Genomic DNA, 20,041 nt, shown 5'->3' with positions numbered 1-20,041 from the left:
AGACTTGGATGCAAAATTCAGTACAAGAGTAGAAATTCTGAAAAAGAAAAGGAAATGAAAATTACAGCACATTAAATGCTCAGTGAAATGCATCATCTATAGAGAAGACCACACAGAAGACAGAATATTAGTAATTGAAAATAAGGTTGAGGAATCTATATAATCAGAAAATAAACTATGAAAAAAAGAAATCACAGCATTCAAGACCTCTGTAATACAAGAGACCAAACCTAAGAATCTGTGGAAGAGACAGCTGAGATACAAATTGTGAAAGCATAAGAAACTTACTCAGTGAATTATAGCAAAACATTTTCTGAATCTTGAAAAAGATTTGGATATACAGAAGGCATTTAGAATAACCAATAGAAATTACCAGAAAAGGAGTTGTAGGTGTGGCTCAGTTGGTAGAGTGCTAGCCAATGAGTGAAAGCATCAGGAACTGAACTTGAGTCCCACTTTCAGACCTTAAAAAAAAAAAAAGAACCAAAAAAAAGACTCTCTAAGTTTTAGTTAAATTTTAGTTAAAATTCCAACAGTACCTAACAACGAAAGAATACAGAAAACATAAGAAAGCCTACCAGAGTAACTACATCTCTCCTAGCAGAAAACTTAAAAGCTAGAAGAACATAGACAGATGTATTTCAAATCCTGAAAGAAAATGACTGCCAACCAAGATTACTATATCTAGAAGTCATTCTTCATTTAAAGAATGACTTCCCATTATAAGCATGACTATAGCAAGTTTTGATAAGGAATAAAGCATTGCAGAAGATATTTGAAGGCTTACAACACAAAGACAAGGAAAAACACATTCACAAGCATGAAATTTGTATAAAGAACAGATCTCATCAGAACTGTACAATAAACAGATGAGGATTAGGAAAGAATCAAACATTCCTAATAAACCAGCCAGCCCTCTAAGATGAAAAAGAGAGAAATTAGTATGTAACTTTCAATAATAACCTTAAGTATAAGAAGTCTTAACTTTTTTTTTTTTTTTTTGGCCAGTCCTGGGCCTTGGACTCAGGGCCTGAGCACTGTCCCTGGCTTCTTCCCACTCAAGGCTAGCACTCTGCCACTTGAGCCACAGCGCCGCTTCTGGCCGTTTTCTGTATATGTGGTGCTGGGGAATTGAACCTAGGGCCTCGTGTATCCGAGGCAGGCACTCTTGCCACTAGGCTATATCCCCAGCCCAAGAAGTCTTAACTTTGACTAGATTAAACAATAAAATTAAATTATTTGTTGTCTGAAAAACTCATTAGTGAAGACATACACTAACTGAAAGAGACAGGACAGGAAACAATACTCTAGGAAAATGGAAGAGCAAACGGAGTAGTTGTAATTCTAAGAAAGCATGCTTCAAACCATAATTAGTCAGAAGGTCACTTCATATTATTAAAGGGACTAATGTATTATGAAGATATAGCAATTTTAAATAGGCACCATATACACACCCAATTTTTTTCTGGTTCACGGTTTGAATGCTGGACCTTAAAATTGTTTGCCATGCTTGCTTGGCTCAACTGGTGCTCTGCCACTTGAACCATGCCTCTTCCTTGTTTTGGGGGGGGGGTTTGCTGGTTAATTTGGAGATAACGAGTCTCTTAGACTTGTCTTTGCAGACTGGCTTCAAGCCATGAAACTCCAGATCTTTTTTTTTTTTTTTTTTTTTTTTTTTATTATCAATTGAACATAAATTTTTTTTTTTTTACAAGGTGCTGTGCAAAGATGGTGCAGTTACATAGTAGGGCATTGTGTACATTTCTTGTGATATCTTACAACCTGTTTTCCCATCCCTTGTCTAGGTCAGGTAGACCCATATGCAGTATACAATGTATCAAGCACATATACAGTGTTCACAGACTTGGTCTCTACTGTCTCTCCATCTCCCTTTGTTAACAGTCATATATCAGGGAGATCATGCCCCTTTGTTTTCTGTGTTCTAGGCTTGTCTCACTCAACATTATTTGTTCGAGTTCTGACCATTTCCCTGCAAATAACAATATTTCACCATTCCTAATCGCTATGTAGTATTCCATTGTGTATAAGTACCATATTTTTTGGATCCATTCATCTGTGGAGGGGCATCTGGGTTGTTTCCAAATTTTGGCTATTGTGAATTGTGCTGCGATAAACATGGAAGTACAAATGTCCTTTTGATATCTTGGGTTTTGCTGTTTAGGATAGATGCCTAGGAGTGGTATGGCTGGGTCATAGGGTAGGTCTATATTGAGCTTTTTGAGAAACCTCCATACTGTTCTCCAAAGTGGCTGAAACTCCAGATCTTGATCTTCTGAATAGTTAGGATTACAGTTGTGAGCCACCAGTGCCTGGCTACATGAACCCAATTTCATAAAACAAGCAGTACTGAACATAAAGGAGCAGAAACAATAATGGCGTTAACTTCAACTGATCTATCTCATCAACAGATCTCCAGAAAAAAAAGTCAATGAAGAAACTCAGGGTTAAACTATACAATACATCAAATGAATTCAACATCTACAAAATATTCCATCAAAAAACTTCATAATTCAGACTGGAAATATGGCCTAGTGGTAGAGTATACATGAAATCCTCGGTTTGATTCCTTAGCACCACATATATAGAAAAAGCTAGAAATGGTGCCATGGCTCAACTGGTAGAGTCCTACCTTGAGCAGAAAGAAGCCAGGGACAGTACTCAGGCCCTGAGTTCAAGCCCCAGAACTGGCAAAAAAAAAAAAAAACCCTCATAATTCACATTCTTCTAAGTGTATCATGGAACTTAATCCAAAGTAGATCACATTTTAGACCACAGTCAAGTCTTTTTTTTTTTTTTTTTTGGCCAGTTCTGGGCTTGGACTCAGGGCCTGAGCACTGTCCCTGGCTTCTTCCAGCTCAAGGCTAGCACTCTGCCACCTGAGCCACAGTGCCACTTCTGGCCGTTTTCCATATATGTGGTGCTGGGGAATCGAACCCAGGGCTTCATGTATAAGAAGCAAGCACTCTTGCCACTAGGCCATATTCCCAGCCCCCACAGTCAAGTCTACAGATACAAAAAGTTAAAATAATTTCTTGTATATATTTCAGCATATTAGAAAATCCAAAAGAAATGGGTAATTTCTGACCTACCAAAATTTAACCAAGAAGATAAAATCATCCCAAACATCTATAACAATCAGTGAGACTCAAACAGTAATACTCTCTCAGTGAAGAAAAGCTCAGGACCAGATGGATTGCCTGCTGGATTCTTCCAACTTTTAAAGAATAATATATCCAAATTATTCTATAAAGCAGGAAGGGAAGAACTACTCCATCCTCATCCTGGAAACTAATTATTGCTCTAATGAACAGAAGGATACAACAAAAAAGGAAAAACTGTAGAACAATTACTTTGATGAAAGAGATATGAAAATTCCGAAGAAAATTCCTGAAAACCAGATTCAGTATCATATTTTAAAAGATCAAATTGGTTTCATTCCAGTGATGGTTAAGCATAATACACATCATTAAACAATCCTGCATGGAATCAAGTGGAATCAAAGACCAAATCAAGAGATTGCTGAGGTTGTTCAAAGGTAAAGCCTTGGGTTGGGGATATGGCCTAGTGGCAAGAGTGCTTGCCTCGTATACATGAGGCCTTGGGTTCAATTCCCCAGCACCACATATACAGAAAATGGCCAGAAGTGGTGCTGTGGCTCAAGTGGCAGAGTGCTAGCCTTGAGCAAAAAGAAGCCAGGGACAGTGCTCAGGCCCTGAGTCCAAGGCCCAGGACTGGCCAAAAAATAAAAAAATAATAATAATAAAGCAAAGGTAAGGGCTGGGGATATAGCCTAGTGGCAAGAGTGCCTGCCTCGGATACACGAGGCCCTAGGTTCGATTCCCCAGCACCACATATACAGAAAACGGCCAGAAGCGGCGCTGTGGCTCAAGTGGCAGAGTGCTAGCCCTTGAGCAGGAAGAAGCCAGGGACAGTGCTCAGGCCCTGAGTCCAAGGCCCAGGACTGGCAAAAAAAAAAAAAGCAAAGGTAAAGCCTTTGACAAAATTCAACAACTCACCAAAGGAGAATATTCTTGGGAGTAGAATACAAGGGCACAATGCCTATATGCATCTGATCACATAAAATAATACCAAAATGAACTCTAAGAAATGGAAATGATTTTTTTCTTTGTTGCTATTTTTGTTGTCTATTTTTCTTGTTTATTCATTATATCCTTTTATCTGCAGCAGTGGTACTCACTGACACTACAGTGAACATGACTATACAACTTGTGGGGACAGGAGGGAAAAACAGAGTGGGAAAAGGGGTTGACACTATCCAAAAAGAAATGTACTCATGGCCTGGGAATATGGCCTAGTGGCAAGAGTGCTTGTCTCTTATACATGAAGCCCTGGGTTCAATTCCCCAGCACCACATATATAGAAAACAGCCAGAAGTGGTGCTGTGACTCAAGTGGCAGAGTGCTAGCCTTGACCAAAAAGAAGCCAGAGGCAGTGCTCAGGCCCTGAGTTCAAGCCCCAGGACTCGCAAAAAAAAAAAAAAAAAGAAATGTACTCATTACCTGACTTATGTAACTATAACCCGTCTGCATATCACCTTTATAATAACAATAAAAAAGAAAATAAGATTTAACAATTTTTATGGCCTTGAAGAAACTAGGATATGTTAACATAACGAAGGCCATATATAACAACCCTGTAGCCAATATTTTACAGAATAGTGGAAAAAGCTGTAATGTTTCCTCTAAAATCAGGAAGAGAATAAAGGTGCCCATTTCCTCAACTTCTGTTCAGTTTAGTGCTCAAATTCTTAGCCATAGCAACAAAGCAAGGAAAAGAAAGATACAAATAAAATTATTTATACAAGTAAAATTATTACTATTATGCAGATGATATGATATTCTACTTAAGAGATCCTATAGAGTCCATCAGAAATCCTAGATCTGATACTTTCAGCAAAGTAGCAGGAAACAAAAAAAGCCTGTTAAAAAAGATAAATGGCAGAATTTTGTCTATATGCTTCTATATGCTTTTAACTTCTCAAACTTTGAAGAAGTACTTGCTTGATTCTCTTTTTATCTAAAACCTGGAGCTTCTTAAGGCCCACCTCTAGTGTCATCTCTTTCATTGTGTATTTTCTCCAAAATCTTTTAATTCTCATTAAACATGTATTACCAGTTTTTTTTCTATTTATTTGAAAACACCCTGTTTTTTTCCAATTAGTTTGCAAAAGTTAATCTGAATATTTTAGTATCCATTGCATCTACCATAGAAAGCCTGCCAATATCATGCTTAATAATCATTTTTATCTTATATAAGATTATAGGGGCTGGGGATATGGCCTAGTGGCAAGAGAGCTTGCCTCGGATACATGAGGCAAAAGATTATAAGATTATAGTAGTTCTATAGTATGCCTAGAAATACTGTATCTTGTCTCATTACCTTCCCATACCCCCCCCCTTTTTTTTGTACTGTGTTAGGGATGGAATTAGGGCCTCAACCTTAGCAGGCAAGAAAAAAATCAGCCATGTGCACAGTCTGCTTCATATTTTGTATATGATAAATCTTCTAGCAAAACAAAAGCTATAAAACTCTCTTGTTTTACTTCCTTTATTTATTTATTTTATTTATTTATTTATTTATTTTGGCCAGTCCTGGGCCTTGGACTCAGGGCCTGAGCACTGTCCCTGGCTTCTTCCAGCTCAAGGCTAGCACTCTGCCACCTGAGCCACAGCGCCCCTTCTGGCCGTTTTCCATATATGTGGTGCTGGGAAATCGAACCGAGAGCTTCATGTGTAGGAGGCAAGCACTCTTGCCACTAGGCCATATTCCCAGCCCCCCTTCCTTTTAACAGATATAAAAATAAGCAGCTGTGTAAAGTGACTTGTCATTCTTTCAGGTGGGTAAAGACCCTTCAGTTCATGTATGGGATACAGAGACGATCAAACCCTTGTCAATATTAAAGGGATTCCACCAATATGGTGTCTGTGCTGTTGATTTCTCAGGTAAGGGTGTTTTCTCTTCAATAATGATCAAAATGCAGAGGCAATATATAACACTGTAGTCTAAATCACTGTAAATTAAACTTGTCATTTCTGTGGTGTTCCACAGGAAAAAAATGCGAGAAAAAGAAAAAAGAAAGGGGGTTCTTTTGGGATAGATGGGGAGGAGAATGATGGAAAGGGTCACATTAATCAAGATACATTATATTCAGAAATTGAGTTGAAATCTATGTAAAACTGCTTAAGAGAATTTTTAAGAGAAAAAAAAAGAAGGGAGAGAAAAGATTTCATTAAACCCACCATAACAACTGATTTATAAGAACTCAATGACCATGAAAAGTTAAATGAAAAAAGACGAAGGTTATAATATGCTGTCATCAGTCTGTTTTTGTAAAGGGCAATTATTTTAGTTGTTTCTACTAGCAAGCAAAAATAATGAACTATCCTGCCTCTCTTATAAATTTTATAATGTATAAACATATGCATGCTTGTCATCATTTGTCACAGGCATTTTGCTTGAATATTTTATCTAATACATTTGTTACTTGTTGCTTGCTAATAATAACTAAAATAACCTTCACTAAATGCAGGCATATTAATGACAGTATGATGTAAAAATGCTTGTTTCATTTGATTAACTTTATAGCCACTGAGTTCTTAGATAACAACACACTTCTTCTGGGGAATTAATTGAAGTAAGTCTGGGTCAGGCATGGTACTTAGAAGATGAACATAGTAGATGACTTAAGGCCAGCCAAGATAAAACATGAGATCTTATTTTAAAAAAGAATACTAAATGCTAAAGGACTAGTGGAATGGCTCAAGTGGTAGTGTTACTGTGGCAATCACAAAGCCCTGAATTCAACGCCCAGTAAAAATGTAATTAATTCTTTTGTGTCTCTCCTTTGTTAATTTTTTTCTTTCACTCTCACTTTTTTCTGCAAATTTTTTAATTGACTATAATGATGTTTTGCTACCTCAGTATATTATGTGATCATTAATTGGGTATTTAGTGTATCCATCACCTTATGCACTTACCATTTTCTCTCTCACTTCCCATCCCAAACTGATGGATAAATAAAGTAGATGAAGTCAGGTGAGCTGGCATTAGCACCATCCACATGATTCAAGAAACAAGTCATTATCTAGCTACTCAGGAGGCTGAGATCTGAGGATTGCGGTTCAAAGCGAGTCTAGACAGGAAAGTCCATGAGACTCTTTATCTCCAGTTAACCACCAGAAAATGGTGTTGTGGCTCAAGTGGTAGAGTGCTAGCCTTGAGCTGAAGAGCTCAAAGACAGCACCCAGACCAAGTTCAAGCCCCATGACTAACAGAAAAAAAAAAAAGGAGGAGGAAGAGGAAGAAATGAGGAGAAAAGAAGAAATCATTGTCATCTCTCCTTCATAGCTGTGTGCATGCCTATCATTCATTATTTATCAAGTTATTATAATTACGATAATTATAATTATTATCAAGTTATTAATTATAACTACTGGAGCCTGTTGATCCATTTTTGTTACTGTAACATATTACCTGAGGCTGGCAATTTAGATGAGAGTTGTACAATAAAATTGAAATCAGGTGATTCGTTTGATTCTGCCTATAACGAGAGTCCCTTTGGCTTATCACACATATTAGAATAATGTGCATGAGAGAGACATCACAGGATGGTACAGGAGGCCAGAGAGATTCAGAAGTCAGGCTTTTATAACAGCACACAATGATGAAACTGACGCTAGCATTGTGGTTTGTATGCTTGTTTGTTTTTTGCCAGTCCTGGGCCTTGGACTCAGGGCCTGAGCACTGTCCCTGGCTTCTCTTTACTCAAGGCTAGGACTCTACCACTTGAGCCACAGCGCCACTTCTGGGCCATTTTCTATATATGTGGTGCTGGGGAATTGAACCCAGGGCTTCATGTATACAAGGCAAGCACTTTTGCCACTAGGCCATATTCCCAGCCCTGCTAGCATTGTTTTTAAGGGCCCTCAAGGATATAATCAGCAGCTCACACTAGGCCTCTCCTCTTAATGGTTCCCCTGTCACTGAGGACCAAACCTCCAGCACATGAAACCTGGGAGGAAAACTACATTCAAATGAAAACATGTAGCTTTAGGACACATAAGTGTTTTTCAATCTTCTAAAGGTTTGTGGTCAATAAGTATGTCTTTCTGATTAATTATCACAGCGGATGGGAAACGTTTGGCTTCAGTTGGAATAGATGATAGCCACACTATCGTGCTATGGGACTGGAAGAAAGGAGAGAAGCTATCAATAGCAAGGTAGGGAAAACAATAAGACATGCAAATGCATTGGCAATACAAATGCTAGTAGCACTTTTGCTTTGAGGTTTTTTTTTAAAACAATTTTCAAGGGGCTGGGGATATGGCCTAATGGCAAGAGTGCTTGCCTCATATACATGAGGCCCTGGGTTCGATTCCCCAGCACCACATATACAGAAAATGGCCAGAAGTGGTGCTGTGGCTCAAGTTGCAGAGTGCTAGCCTTGAGCAAGAAGAAGCCAGGGACAGTGCTCAGGCCCTGAGTCCAAGCCCCAGGACTGGCCAAAAAAAAAATAATAATAAATAAATAATAAAATAAAATAAAACAATTTTCAAATTAAGCTAATATGTAACTTTGTCTTACTGCCATCTTTATCACATTTGAATAAGTATAATCATGATAAAAAGACAAGTGATTTTATAGTTTCTTTATAAGTTTACCACAGGTGAACCACTTGATAAAGTAACTATACCATGGTGTTCTAATAACTGTTCTCTCAAGTCTCCATGTACAGATGGAGTGAATTTCAGAGGAGAGACTATCATACAATAATTTCAGAGCATGATAAAATGCTCATATATTTAAATGAAAGATTTATATACCACAAGGAATTTCTACATTTTTATTTCCTTATGCATTTTTCTTTCTACTTTTCTAATAATAGGCATGTATTGTTTTTATAATAAATATACAACAGTGCTCTGAAGAAAGCAATAGTCAACCATGTCAGAACTGCACTTTTAATTTCCTGTTCCTTATTGTGTGCATCAGAGCACTAAGGAGTAGATACATGCTTTCTGCAGTGTATAGATAATGAAACTTCACTGCACATTATTGTAATCTTTTGTACTTCACTACAGCCTAGTATAGTCTTTCAAACTTTGAAGTTACAGTTTTTCATGCTGCCAACAGCATTCTCAAGCACTGCACTACTGGGTAGCACAAGTGATAGCCAGATGAAGTTCAGCTTTCACTGTCCCTACCTTTTGAGAATCTGTTGAGCAGACTTAGTCTATTAAAATTTTTCCCAAAGAACAAGTATACTAATGTATGATTTCACACCCTAATATTCAGTAAGTGGAATAACCAAGATGGAGGGCCAGGCCTGATGGTACTCAGCTGTAATTGTGGGCTTGATGTGGGCACAGACAGAGGAGTACTGCAGTTCAAAACAAGCCCAGGGAAAAGTTAATGAAACCCTGTCTTAAGAAACAAGCCAAGTATGGGGGCCCATCCCTGTGGTCCCAGCTACTTGGAAGGTAGAAATAGGAGGATTGTGGTTCAAGGCTAGCCCAAGTAAAGTTAGCAAAAGGTCCTGTCTGAAAAAACTAAAACTCTTAAGTGCCATGGCTCACACCTGTAATAGACAGAAACAGAAGGATTGTAGTTTAAAGTCAGCCTGGGCAAAATTTTATAGTATTCTCCCATCTTGGCCAGTAAAAAGCTTGGCAGGGGGTATGTACCTATCATCCTAACCATGGGAAGCAGAAATAAAGAGAATCTTGGTCCAGGCCCTCCTGAGCATAAATATCAGGCCCCATTTGGAAGCAAAAGCACAGGGGTAGGAGGTCTCAAGTGGTAGAACACCTGCCTGACAAGCCAGAGACCCTGAGATCAAACCCCAGTAACCCTAGTACTCACTAACAAACAACTAAAAAACTAAAAAAGCAAAAGTATTGGGGTCACGGGGTGAGTAATAAGCACTTGCCTAGTAAGTGAAAGTTCTGAGTGTTGTTTTAAGGAAGGAAAGGAAAACATGCTATATGAACTTTTTGCCTAAAAGTTGCTAGATGATTTATCTTTAGAACTAAAACATTTTTGTATTTATTTCAGAGGAAGTAAAGATAAAATTTTTGTTGTAAAGATGAACCCCCATGTGCCTGATAAACTAATTACAGCTGGAATTAAACACATGAAATTTTGGCGTAGAGCAGGTAAGGAAATATTTTTTCTACTCTTTTAAATTGTGTGGAATTGTTACTTGTAGAAGTAATTTAATTTAGGTGCTAGTGGCTCAGTTCTTTAGTCCTAGATACGCAAGAAACTAAGATATAAAGAACAAAGTTCAGGGCTGGGAATATAGCCTAGTGGTAGAGTGCTCGCCTCACATACATGAAGCCCTAGGTTCGATTCCTCAGCATCACATATATAGAAAAAGCCAGAAGTGGTGCTGTGGCTCAAGTGGTAAAGTGCTAGCCTTGAGCAAAAAGAAGCCAGGGACAGTGCTCAGGCCCTGAGTTCAAGCCCTAGGACTGGCAAAACAAAACAAAACATCAAAGTTCAAAGCCAGCTGGGACAGAATTAGAAATTCTTATTTCCACTTAACCAGCAAAAAGCCAGAATTGGAGGCATGGCTCAAGTGGTAGAATGCCAGCTGTGAATGAAGAGGCCAAGGAGGAATTAGAAGCCCTGAGTTTAAGCCCCATACTGTCCGGGAGTTTTAGCCTCCCAGGCTCTCCTGTCCTGCAGGAGAGATGGGAAAACACACCCCACCCGGACGGGCCAGGAAGAGGAAAAGAGGACTGACGAACTGCCACCCCAACCCCCTTTTGTCGGAGGACCCACAGACAATCCAGGAGCCAGTCAGAGCTAAGACTCGTTTAATGGCGGCAATGAGCTGTTCTTTTAAAGGGGTCAGAGGGCGGCGGAAGGGGAGGGATACATGCACCTTGGTAGAGGCTGTGAATGGACGCCTGACCTGTCCATCAGGGTGGAGCTCCAAGGGACCTCCCAAAGTGGGGGGGCCTACATCTACATCATGGCCCTCAGGGCCCCCTCTGGGTTCATCACCTGCAGCCATCTTGCGCACACCCGGTCTGAGGTGGTAGGCGGGGTTGATTAGAGCCGCCTTTCCCGTTCTGGACTGGAGAAGGCAGGCGGGGCTATCCACCTGGCCTCAGGGCTGAGAAAAGAGGCGGGGCCAGCTAGAACCGACTCTTCACGATGCAAGGCATCTGGGCGGGCTTACCCCATACCAGCACACATACACTACAAAAAATAATTTAGCTAGCAGTGATATGATGTTCAGGGCCAGAAAAGGGACATTAGAAAAACTGGTCATTGACAGTGATAATATACACTTGTCATCCCAACAATTAGGAGGCAGAGGCAGGAGGATCTCAAGTTCTAGGCCAGCCCTGGCAAAGTTAGCAAGACCCTAATTCCAAAACAAAATATAACCCAAAAGGATAGAGGAGTGGCTCAAGAGATAGAGCAGAGCATTTGCCTACCTACAGTCCTGGGTTCAAGTCCCAGTATTCCAAAAAAAAGAAGGAAAAAGCCTGGTGAAATCCAAATGAAGTCTAGAGTCTAATTTATAGTAATGTATCAAAATGGTTATCTTATTTTTGGCAAATATTTTGGTAATATAAAATATTACCACTGAGGAAACTAGATAGAGAAATGTATCAAAAATGTTATTTTTTGCATCTTTTCTAGAAATCTAAAATTATCCAAAATTTATTGGGGGGTCAAGGATATAACTTCATTATAGAGTATATATCTAACATGCCCAAAGATGATCCCCAACACTACAAATAAAGAGAAAAAAATTCCAGTTTAAAAAAGGTTAAAGTGCTTTTTCTACTGTCTTGATACATTTTATTTTTGGCCAGTCCTAGGCTGTGAACTCAGGGCCTGAGCACTGTCCCTGGCTTCTTTTTTGCTCAAGGCTAGCACTCTGCCACTTGAGCCACAGTGCCACTTCTGGCCATTTTCTGTATAAGTGGTGCTGAGGAATCGAACCCAGGGCCTCATGAATACGAGGCAAGCACTCTTGCCACTAGGTCATATTCCCAGCCCCTATCTTGATACATTTTAAACATCTATTTCTATGGTCTTAGATTTGCACAAGGATTTAACACAGACATTTGATCAGTTGATATCTAGATTCCTTCTATTAGATGTGTTTTATAATCTAAATTTAAACAAATATTATAAGTTAATGTTTTAAATTTTAAAAAATACTCTTTTTCAAGTAGTATGGTATGTTCTCTGAGCAATATGACTTTAAAAGTCTCAGTGAATTTAGACATGTCATAGTAAAAATTTTGGGAAATACCATCAAAGATACTAAAGACTGATTAAAACAGAGAAATGTGCCAGGCACTGGTGGCTCATACCTGTAATCCTACCTACTCAGGAGGCTGAGATCTGAGGATTGATGTTCAAAGCCAGCTGGGGCAGCAGAGGTTCTAAGCCTCTTATCTCCAATTAACTACCCAAGAAGCTGGAGGTAGAGCTTTGGCTCAAGTGGTAGAGCTCTAGCCTTGGGCACAAAGAGGCTCAGAGACAGCACCTAGGCCCTACGCTCAAGCTCCACAACCAGCAAAAATGAAAACAAAACAACAATAAGAGAAACACTCGAGTAATGCATGTGTTAGTGCATGGCCTGTAACCCACTGTGCAAAATTTTATCCAAGTAACTGACAGAGAGACAAACACTATTTTTCTTTTTTAATTCTACTCTTATTTGCCTTTCTATTACAATAATAACAATAGAAGAGAAACTGTAATTCTTTATAATCATGCATATTTTGAAAATGGTACTTTTGAATATTTTTATGAACCAGGGGGAGGATTGATTGGAAGAAAAGGCTACAGAGGCACACTGGGGAAAAATGATACAATGATGTGTGCAGTGTATGGATGGACTGAAGAGATGGCTTTTTCTGGAACATCCACAGGAGATGTGTGTATATGGAGAGATATCTTTCTAGTAAAAACAGTTAAAGCACATGATGGGCCAGTGTTCAGTATGCATGCATTGGAAAAGGTAAGTAAGTTAGGGAGATTTTTCAATTAAACATAATCTGATCGGGACTGTAGAATATTTTCAGGAGTAAAGGAACATTGCCTTTCTCCTGGACCTAGATCCTCTTCACCTTATTTTGTTCCTTTTGTCAAACTTCTAAATGCAGTATGAAGTAGGTCTGCTGTTTAAAATATATATATTGCCAATCAGGGTGGCTCACACTTGTAATCCTTGCATTCGGGAGACAGAAGTAGGATTATGAGCTGAAAGCCAGTCTGAATTACATAGCAAGATCCTGTTGCCAGAGAAAAAAGGAATTTTAATAATTGATCAGCCCTGTGTATCAAAAATTATTCTAACTGCTTTACATTATAATTGCCATATCCTGTAATGTAGGAACAATTATTATCCCTTCTTTTTAAAGGATTAAAAAGATTCCAAAAGGATACATGTGACTTGCTGAACGTGGTAGATTAACTCATAGTTCCAAATTAGGAACTGTTTTCAATGTCCTATCCTATAAAATATTTTCTTATCACTAAATATTTTTGCTGATTCTGTATTTTCTGATTTTTTAAAACAAATGGATTCTTTTTTTTTCCCAGTCCTGGGGCTTGGACTCAGGGCCTGAGCACTGTCCCTGGCTTCTTTTTTTGCTCAAGGCTAGCACTCTGCCACTTGAGCCACAGCGCCACTTCTGGTAGTTTTCTGTATATGTGGTGCTGGGGAATTGAACCCAGGGCTTCATGTATACGAACCAAGCACTCTTGCCACTAGGCCATATTCCCAGCCCGACAAATGGATTCTTATGATGGCTCCTGTAACTTTTGGCTATAGTCTTCTTCTTGTTCTTTTTTTTCCTGCTAGTCCTAGGCTCTGTCTCTGAGCCTCTCTGTGCTCAAGGCTAGCACTCTACCACTTGAGCCACAGCACCATTCCCGGCTTTTTCTGTTTATGTGGTACTGAGGACCAAACTCAGTGCTTTATAAAACATGCTAAGCAAGCTCTCTACCACTAAGCTAGCCTTATTGTCTTCTCCCTAGAATTTTTTAGTAGAAATAAGATTATCATTTTTCATATATTTAGACTTTTATCAACTCGGGCTTTTATTATCACAGGGATTTGTAACTGGAGGAAAAGATGGCATAGTAGCTCTTTGGGATGACTCTTTTGAAAGATGTCTCAAGACCTATGCTATAAAAAGAGCTGCTTTGGCCCCAGGATCTAAAGGTAATTTTTGATTTATTTTACTTTGTAGGAAAATATCAGTTGGATATTAATATGCTTGATTACTGGGGTGGAACACATGAAATAATATTTTTTTCTTCTTTACCTGGTGGCTGTTGAGTTAAATGGGAGGAGACACTTGATAGTAATGTCATCGCTATACTTCTAAAATCTATTTTTTTGGGGGGCGGGGACAGTAGAGACCAGGTCTGCGAAACAAAAAACTTCTTGTCAAATGGTATTTCCACAGGTTTGGGTCAGTGACCTTACATTATGTATCTAAAACCAAAAAACTACTAAACATAAAAAGGTCTAAAATAGACCTCTCAGTGGATCACAATAGCTCAACAGCTATGTATATATGATCATATAAGACAAAGATAAGCAAACTATTGTTGACGTTATATTTAAAGTTCAAGGTGAATTTCCTTTGGCGTATGCCACGTGGCTACTGTATATGATTCTGGTACACTGGGTATTGCATATATGTCTACCTGATCTAGGGAAGGGAAAGAAAAACGAGGGTGTAAGATATCACAAGAAATGTACTCACTGCCCTACTATGTAACTGAACCCCTTTTGCACAACACCTTGTCAACAAAATTTAATAATAAAAAAATAAAATCTATTTTATGTAATATGCATGATAAAATATTAACCAAGCATAGCATTATTAATATTAATACTATTTCTGGCCTGGGGCTTGAGCTCTGGGCCTGGGTGTAGTCTCTGAGCTTTTGTGCTCAAGGCTAGCTCAAGGCTAGTTTAGAGGTGATAAGAGTCTCACAGACTTTCCTACCTCATCTGGCTTTGGACCACAACCCTCAGATCCCAGCCTCCTGAGTAGCTAGGATTACAGGCATGATTACAGGCTAGGATTACAGTGCCCAGCAGGATTTTTAATTTTACAAATAAAAGTTTATGTGTAATATAAATTGACTTATCGTCAGTCAGGAACTTGTTTTCAAACTTGGTCTTTCTTACTTTATTATTTCATTGACCCTGCCCCTCAAGTATCACAGGTCCTTCTCCTTGTGCCATTTCTTTCAATGCATAAAAGTGGTTTCATTTTCTTTTAAGGTGCCATGCTACTCTCTAACTTCCAAGCCTTTCTGCATGCAATTACTTTTGCCTAGAATTTGTTCTTCCTGTTCCCTCCTGCCCCTTCCAGTTATCTCAATACATGCTCAGTTTTCATTTTGTAGGAAAAGATGATATACTCGATTACTGGAAGTGAATATGTACAGTATCTTTTTCCTTCTACCAAGTGAGCCACACCTCCAGTTCTAATTCATCAAACATTATTTCTTCTAGAATAACTCCCCTGTTCTTACAAATGTCATCCTGTATAGGCCTTTTTCAGTATGGTCCTTACATAAGGTCTGTTTTTTTTCCACTGTGTGGTGGATACTGGGCCTATCATAATTACTAATATATCACTGAGAACTGTCTAAGACATACATAAAGGAATGTGTCATACTTTGAATTAAAATTTCTAATCGGAATATTGTAAGTGAAGGTAAGTGTAAGGTAGATGAGATAAGATAAATAAGAGGACCTGGGATAGAATAGAATTTACTATATTTGCAGACTTATTTTGAGATTAAGAATATTTAGTACATTATTAGAATACTTAAAATATAGGAGAAAACCACCTTATAATGTTATTTTCAATTTCAAAATAACATTGTTGGCAGTCCATAGATGTTGTATTAGAGTGATTTTGTACTTCAAGAATATCTCCATTTCACCTTTCAGGTCTTCTCTTGGAAGATAACCCATCTATACGTGCCATATCATTAGGACATGGTCATATTTTAGTTGGTACAAAGAATGGTGAAATACTAGAAGTGGATAAAAGTGGCCCAATAACGCTTCTGGTCCAGGTACTTTTAATTGCTAATAGTCTTTCTTTTCCTTTATGTATAATTTATTTTTAGCATATAAAAGAAGTTGACAGTGAAAAAAAAGATATTAATTGTGGAAACAGCCTTAAAGTTAATATATACAGAAAAAATAGTTATAGCTAAATGACTATCAGACAAACATGCATATTTTTATATGGAAAAACTGCCAATATATTTTTCTTTAATTTTTGTCATGGGGCTTGAACTCAGAGCCTGGGCACTCTCCCTGAGCTCTTTTCCTCAAGGCTAGCACTCTACCACTCTGAGCCACAGGGCCACTTCTGGTTTTTGAGTGGTTAATTGGAGATAAGAGTCTCATGGACTTTCCTGCCCAGGCTAGCTTCAAATGATGATTCTCAGATCTCAGCCTCCTGAGTAGCTATCTGGCTCTGCCAATATTCTAAATAAATTCTTACCACAAAATGGACCAATAGGTAGAAAAATTAATAATAACTTGGTCCATTTAGCCCAACACATTTACTTATTCGTTTATTTATTTGTTTCTAGTGGCCCTGGGGATTGAGTTCAGAGTCTCATGCTTGCTTGGCTGACACTCTGGTCTTCAGGCCTCATAATTATTTTATTAATTTTATTAATTTTAATGTTTGTTGAACATTAGCTAATTATTTTTCTATAAAACTCTCTAGTTAAATCATCTTTAAATTTTCAACTTATAAAAACAGAAGGAGTATATGACTCTATACTAAAATTGTGTTACTGAAAATATGTGTGAAAAGGTGTTAATAATAAAAGCTAAAATATAAAACTTCGGAGACAGAAAAATTAACTTGAACAGCAGGAATAGCTATTAGTCACATATGCATATTTTCATATGCAATAATTAACATATCCATCAAGAATGGTATATTAGGACTGGACATGGTGGTACATGTCTATGATATGAGCTACTCAGAAGATGGTGATAGGAAGATCATAATCCAAGTTTAGCCTTGGTAAAAAGCTAATGAAGAGATTTTACCTCAAAAATGAAGGTGTGATGGCTCATGCTTGTAATCCTAGTTACTCCTAAGGATGAAATAGGATAGAAAGAATGTGGTTCAAGATTGTCCCCAGCGGGCTGGGGATATGGCCTAGTGGCAAGAGTGCTTGCCTCTAATACACGAAGCCCTGGGTTCGATTCCCCAGCACCACATATACAGAAAACTGCCAGAGGTGGTGCTGTGGCTCAAGTGGCAGAGTGCTAGCCTTGAGCAAAAAGAAGCCAGGGACAGTGCTCAGGCCCTGAGTTCAAGGCCCAGGACTGGCAAAAAAAAAAAAAAAAAAGATTGTCCCCAGCAAAGACCTAAGACCATGTCTGAAAAAGTGAACCAAAAAGGCTTGACAAGTGCTCCAAGTGGAGGCAAACACTTGCCTAGCAAGTATGAGACCCTGTGTTTGAAAGAAAGAAAGGGGTAGGGGGAGGAAGGAAAGGAAGGAAGGAGTATGTGTGTATTCTAGTCCTGGGACTTTATCTCAAGCCTTGTGCTCAAGGCTAGTGCTCTACCACTGAAGCTACAGGTCTTCTTTGAGCTTTTGGGTAGTTAATTGGAGATAGGAATCTCATGGACTTCCCTGTCCATGCTGGCTTTAAGCCTCAGTCCTTAAATCTCAGCCTCCTGAGTAGCTGGGAGCCACCAGCACCCAGTGGAATTCCTTTAATATACATTTCTTTATTATATTTTGTTTTTATGAAGACTAGGAAGAAAAATAAATCAATACTAGAAAACCATGAGGGAGGATCTATCCTGATGAAATATTGTCCTCGTGTAATTCTGTATATAGTAATACCAAATTTTGGTTTGCCTTTTATTCTGGAAAATAATTATTTTCTTTCTTAATATGGGCATACTTCTTTTTTATTCTCACTTCATTCTTATTTTAGGACATCAAAAAGTACAAGTAAGGAACAACACTGCACATGATATGTTTTATTATGTTATTAGTACCCTGATATACTAAGGAGAATTATGTGTACAAATGCCAAAATATTTCATTTTGCTCATTATTTTTAGTTAAATCATATGCCTTTGAAATAAAAAGATTATGGAGATATGAATGGGGTTGTTTTTTGTTTTTGCTTTGTTTTGAGATGGTCTTGCTATATAGCCCTAGGATGGTCTTGAACTTGTGATCCTCCTTGCTCAGCCTCCCAAGTGCTGGTATTATAGGCTTGTGCCAGTATGCTCAAGTGGTCATGATTTTTAATGTACTTATGATCTTTTTTAAGAAATAGTAACAAAAGGGCTGGGAATATGGCCTAGTGGCAAGTGTGCTTGCCTCGTATATATGAGGCCCTGGGTTCGATTCCTCAGCACCACATATACAGAAAATGGCCAGAAGTGGCGCTGTGGCTCAAGTGGCAGAGTGCTAGCCTTGAGCAAAAAAGAAGCCAGGGACAGTGCTCAGGCCCTGAGTTCACGGCCTAGGACTGGCCAAAAAAAAAAAAAGAAATAGTAACAAAATAACTTTTTACAGATGAATCCAGAGTTCAAATTATTAAAAGCAGACTGTTTTATAATTGTGATAAAAAGCTCTAGGATTCATAAATGACATCTACTAAGAGAAGAAATTTAGACAAAATAACAATTTATTTGAACATTAAAACGTTCATGAATTGGACAGCAAGCAAGAAGAGATTGAGTATCTGCTGTAGCAGCATGGAAATGGCACATTTCTGGGCTGAATTCACAAGATAAAGAAGATATATTTGATTTGCTCCAGTTGTAAAACCTTTTGGGGTTTTTTTTGTCAGTCATGGGGCTTGAACCCTGAGCCTAGGCATTGCCACCTGAACTCTTCAGCTGAAGGCTAGCATTCTAATGCTTGAGCCACAGTGCCTCTTCTGGTTTTCTAGTGGTTAATTGGAGATGAGTCTCACAGACTTTCCTGCTCGGGCTTGCTTTGAACCTAGATCCTCAGATCTCAGCCTCCTGAGTAGCTAGGATTACAGGTGTAAGCCATCAGCACCTAGCAGTTGTAAATCCTTTAAATAGAGATTTGCTGGCAACTCTTAATTGATAATTTTTTTTATTAAAAGTTAACTGGTATCTTCTGACTGGCAGAGTTTCTAGTTTCTTTATACTGTTTACATTTGCTTTTAAATGGCTTACATAGGAACCTGTCATTAGAACTGCACTGATGGCCTCCCAATTAATATTGTTTTTAATACATTCTTTTGTTATTTTTAATTAAACATAGGGTCTCATTCATGCTAACCATGCACTGTAACTCAGAGTTCCATCCTATTATTTTTTTATCTTATGAGTTTAAGATGGTACTATATTTTTATCCCTTTGATGTCTGTCAGCAACCAAGGGAAGGATGCCAACCTCATCATTATTGTCCACCCTTATGGGTTATACCATAGCTAATCCATTAAAACAAATCAACAAAAAGTGTAAAAATGTTGGCGGTAAAATGGACATCCATGGTATTTTCAGACACAGCAAGTATTATACCCTGAATATCAAGAAAATGTATTGGAACTAATTACTTGAAAAAATGTTAGACATAATTAAAGAGTCTTGTGATATGATTGAATATAAAATCAACCTATAAATATAAATATTTCTAGTTGGGGCACTTGTAGCTCACACCTGTAATTCCAGCTACTTAGGAGGTTGAGATCTGAGGACAGAAGTGCAAGGCCAGCTCAGTCAGCAGAGTCCATGAGACTCTTACCTCAAGGTAACCTTCCAAAATCTGGAAGTCGAACTGTGTGTGGCTCAAGTGATAAATAAATAGATCACCAGCCTTGAATGGAAAAAGCTAAGAGACAGAGCCTCAGCCCTGAGTTCAAGCCCCAGTACTAGCAAAAACAAACAAACAACAACAAAAAGGTATAAGTCCAAATGTGCAAATTCCCTACTGAAAATGAAGGCAAAATCTTAGT

The 20,041-nt window shown here is 38.4% G+C and overlaps 1 protein-coding gene across 3 annotated transcripts in view; it reads left to right on the top strand.

The window, feature by feature from the left end:
• The window catches only part of Eml5 (EMAP like 5), a 106,090-nt gene that overhangs the window by 42,550 nt on the left and 43,499 nt on the right, over positions 1-20,041 (top strand). For all 3 annotated transcript variants that reach the window (XR_007213199.1, XM_048362340.1, XM_048362343.1), the window contains exons 15-20: positions 5,879-5,984; positions 8,168-8,261; positions 10,096-10,196; positions 12,834-13,036; positions 14,134-14,245; positions 16,001-16,128. Coding sequence is in view for 2 of the 3 variants with exons in the window: in XM_048362340.1 (XP_048218297.1) it covers positions 5,879-5,984; positions 8,168-8,261; positions 10,096-10,196; positions 12,834-13,036; positions 14,134-14,245; positions 16,001-16,128 (744 nt within the window). In the remaining variant the exon portion in view is untranslated. The remainder of the gene's footprint in view (positions 1-5,878; positions 5,985-8,167; positions 8,262-10,095; positions 10,197-12,833; positions 13,037-14,133; positions 14,246-16,000; positions 16,129-20,041) is intronic.

Source organism: Perognathus longimembris, chromosome 14 (genome assembly GCF_023159225.1).
Source record: "Perognathus longimembris pacificus isolate PPM17 chromosome 14, ASM2315922v1, whole genome shotgun sequence".
Taxonomy (NCBI): domain Eukaryota; kingdom Metazoa; phylum Chordata; class Mammalia; order Rodentia; family Heteromyidae; genus Perognathus; species Perognathus longimembris.
This window is presented reverse-complemented; position numbering and strand designations above follow the sequence as displayed.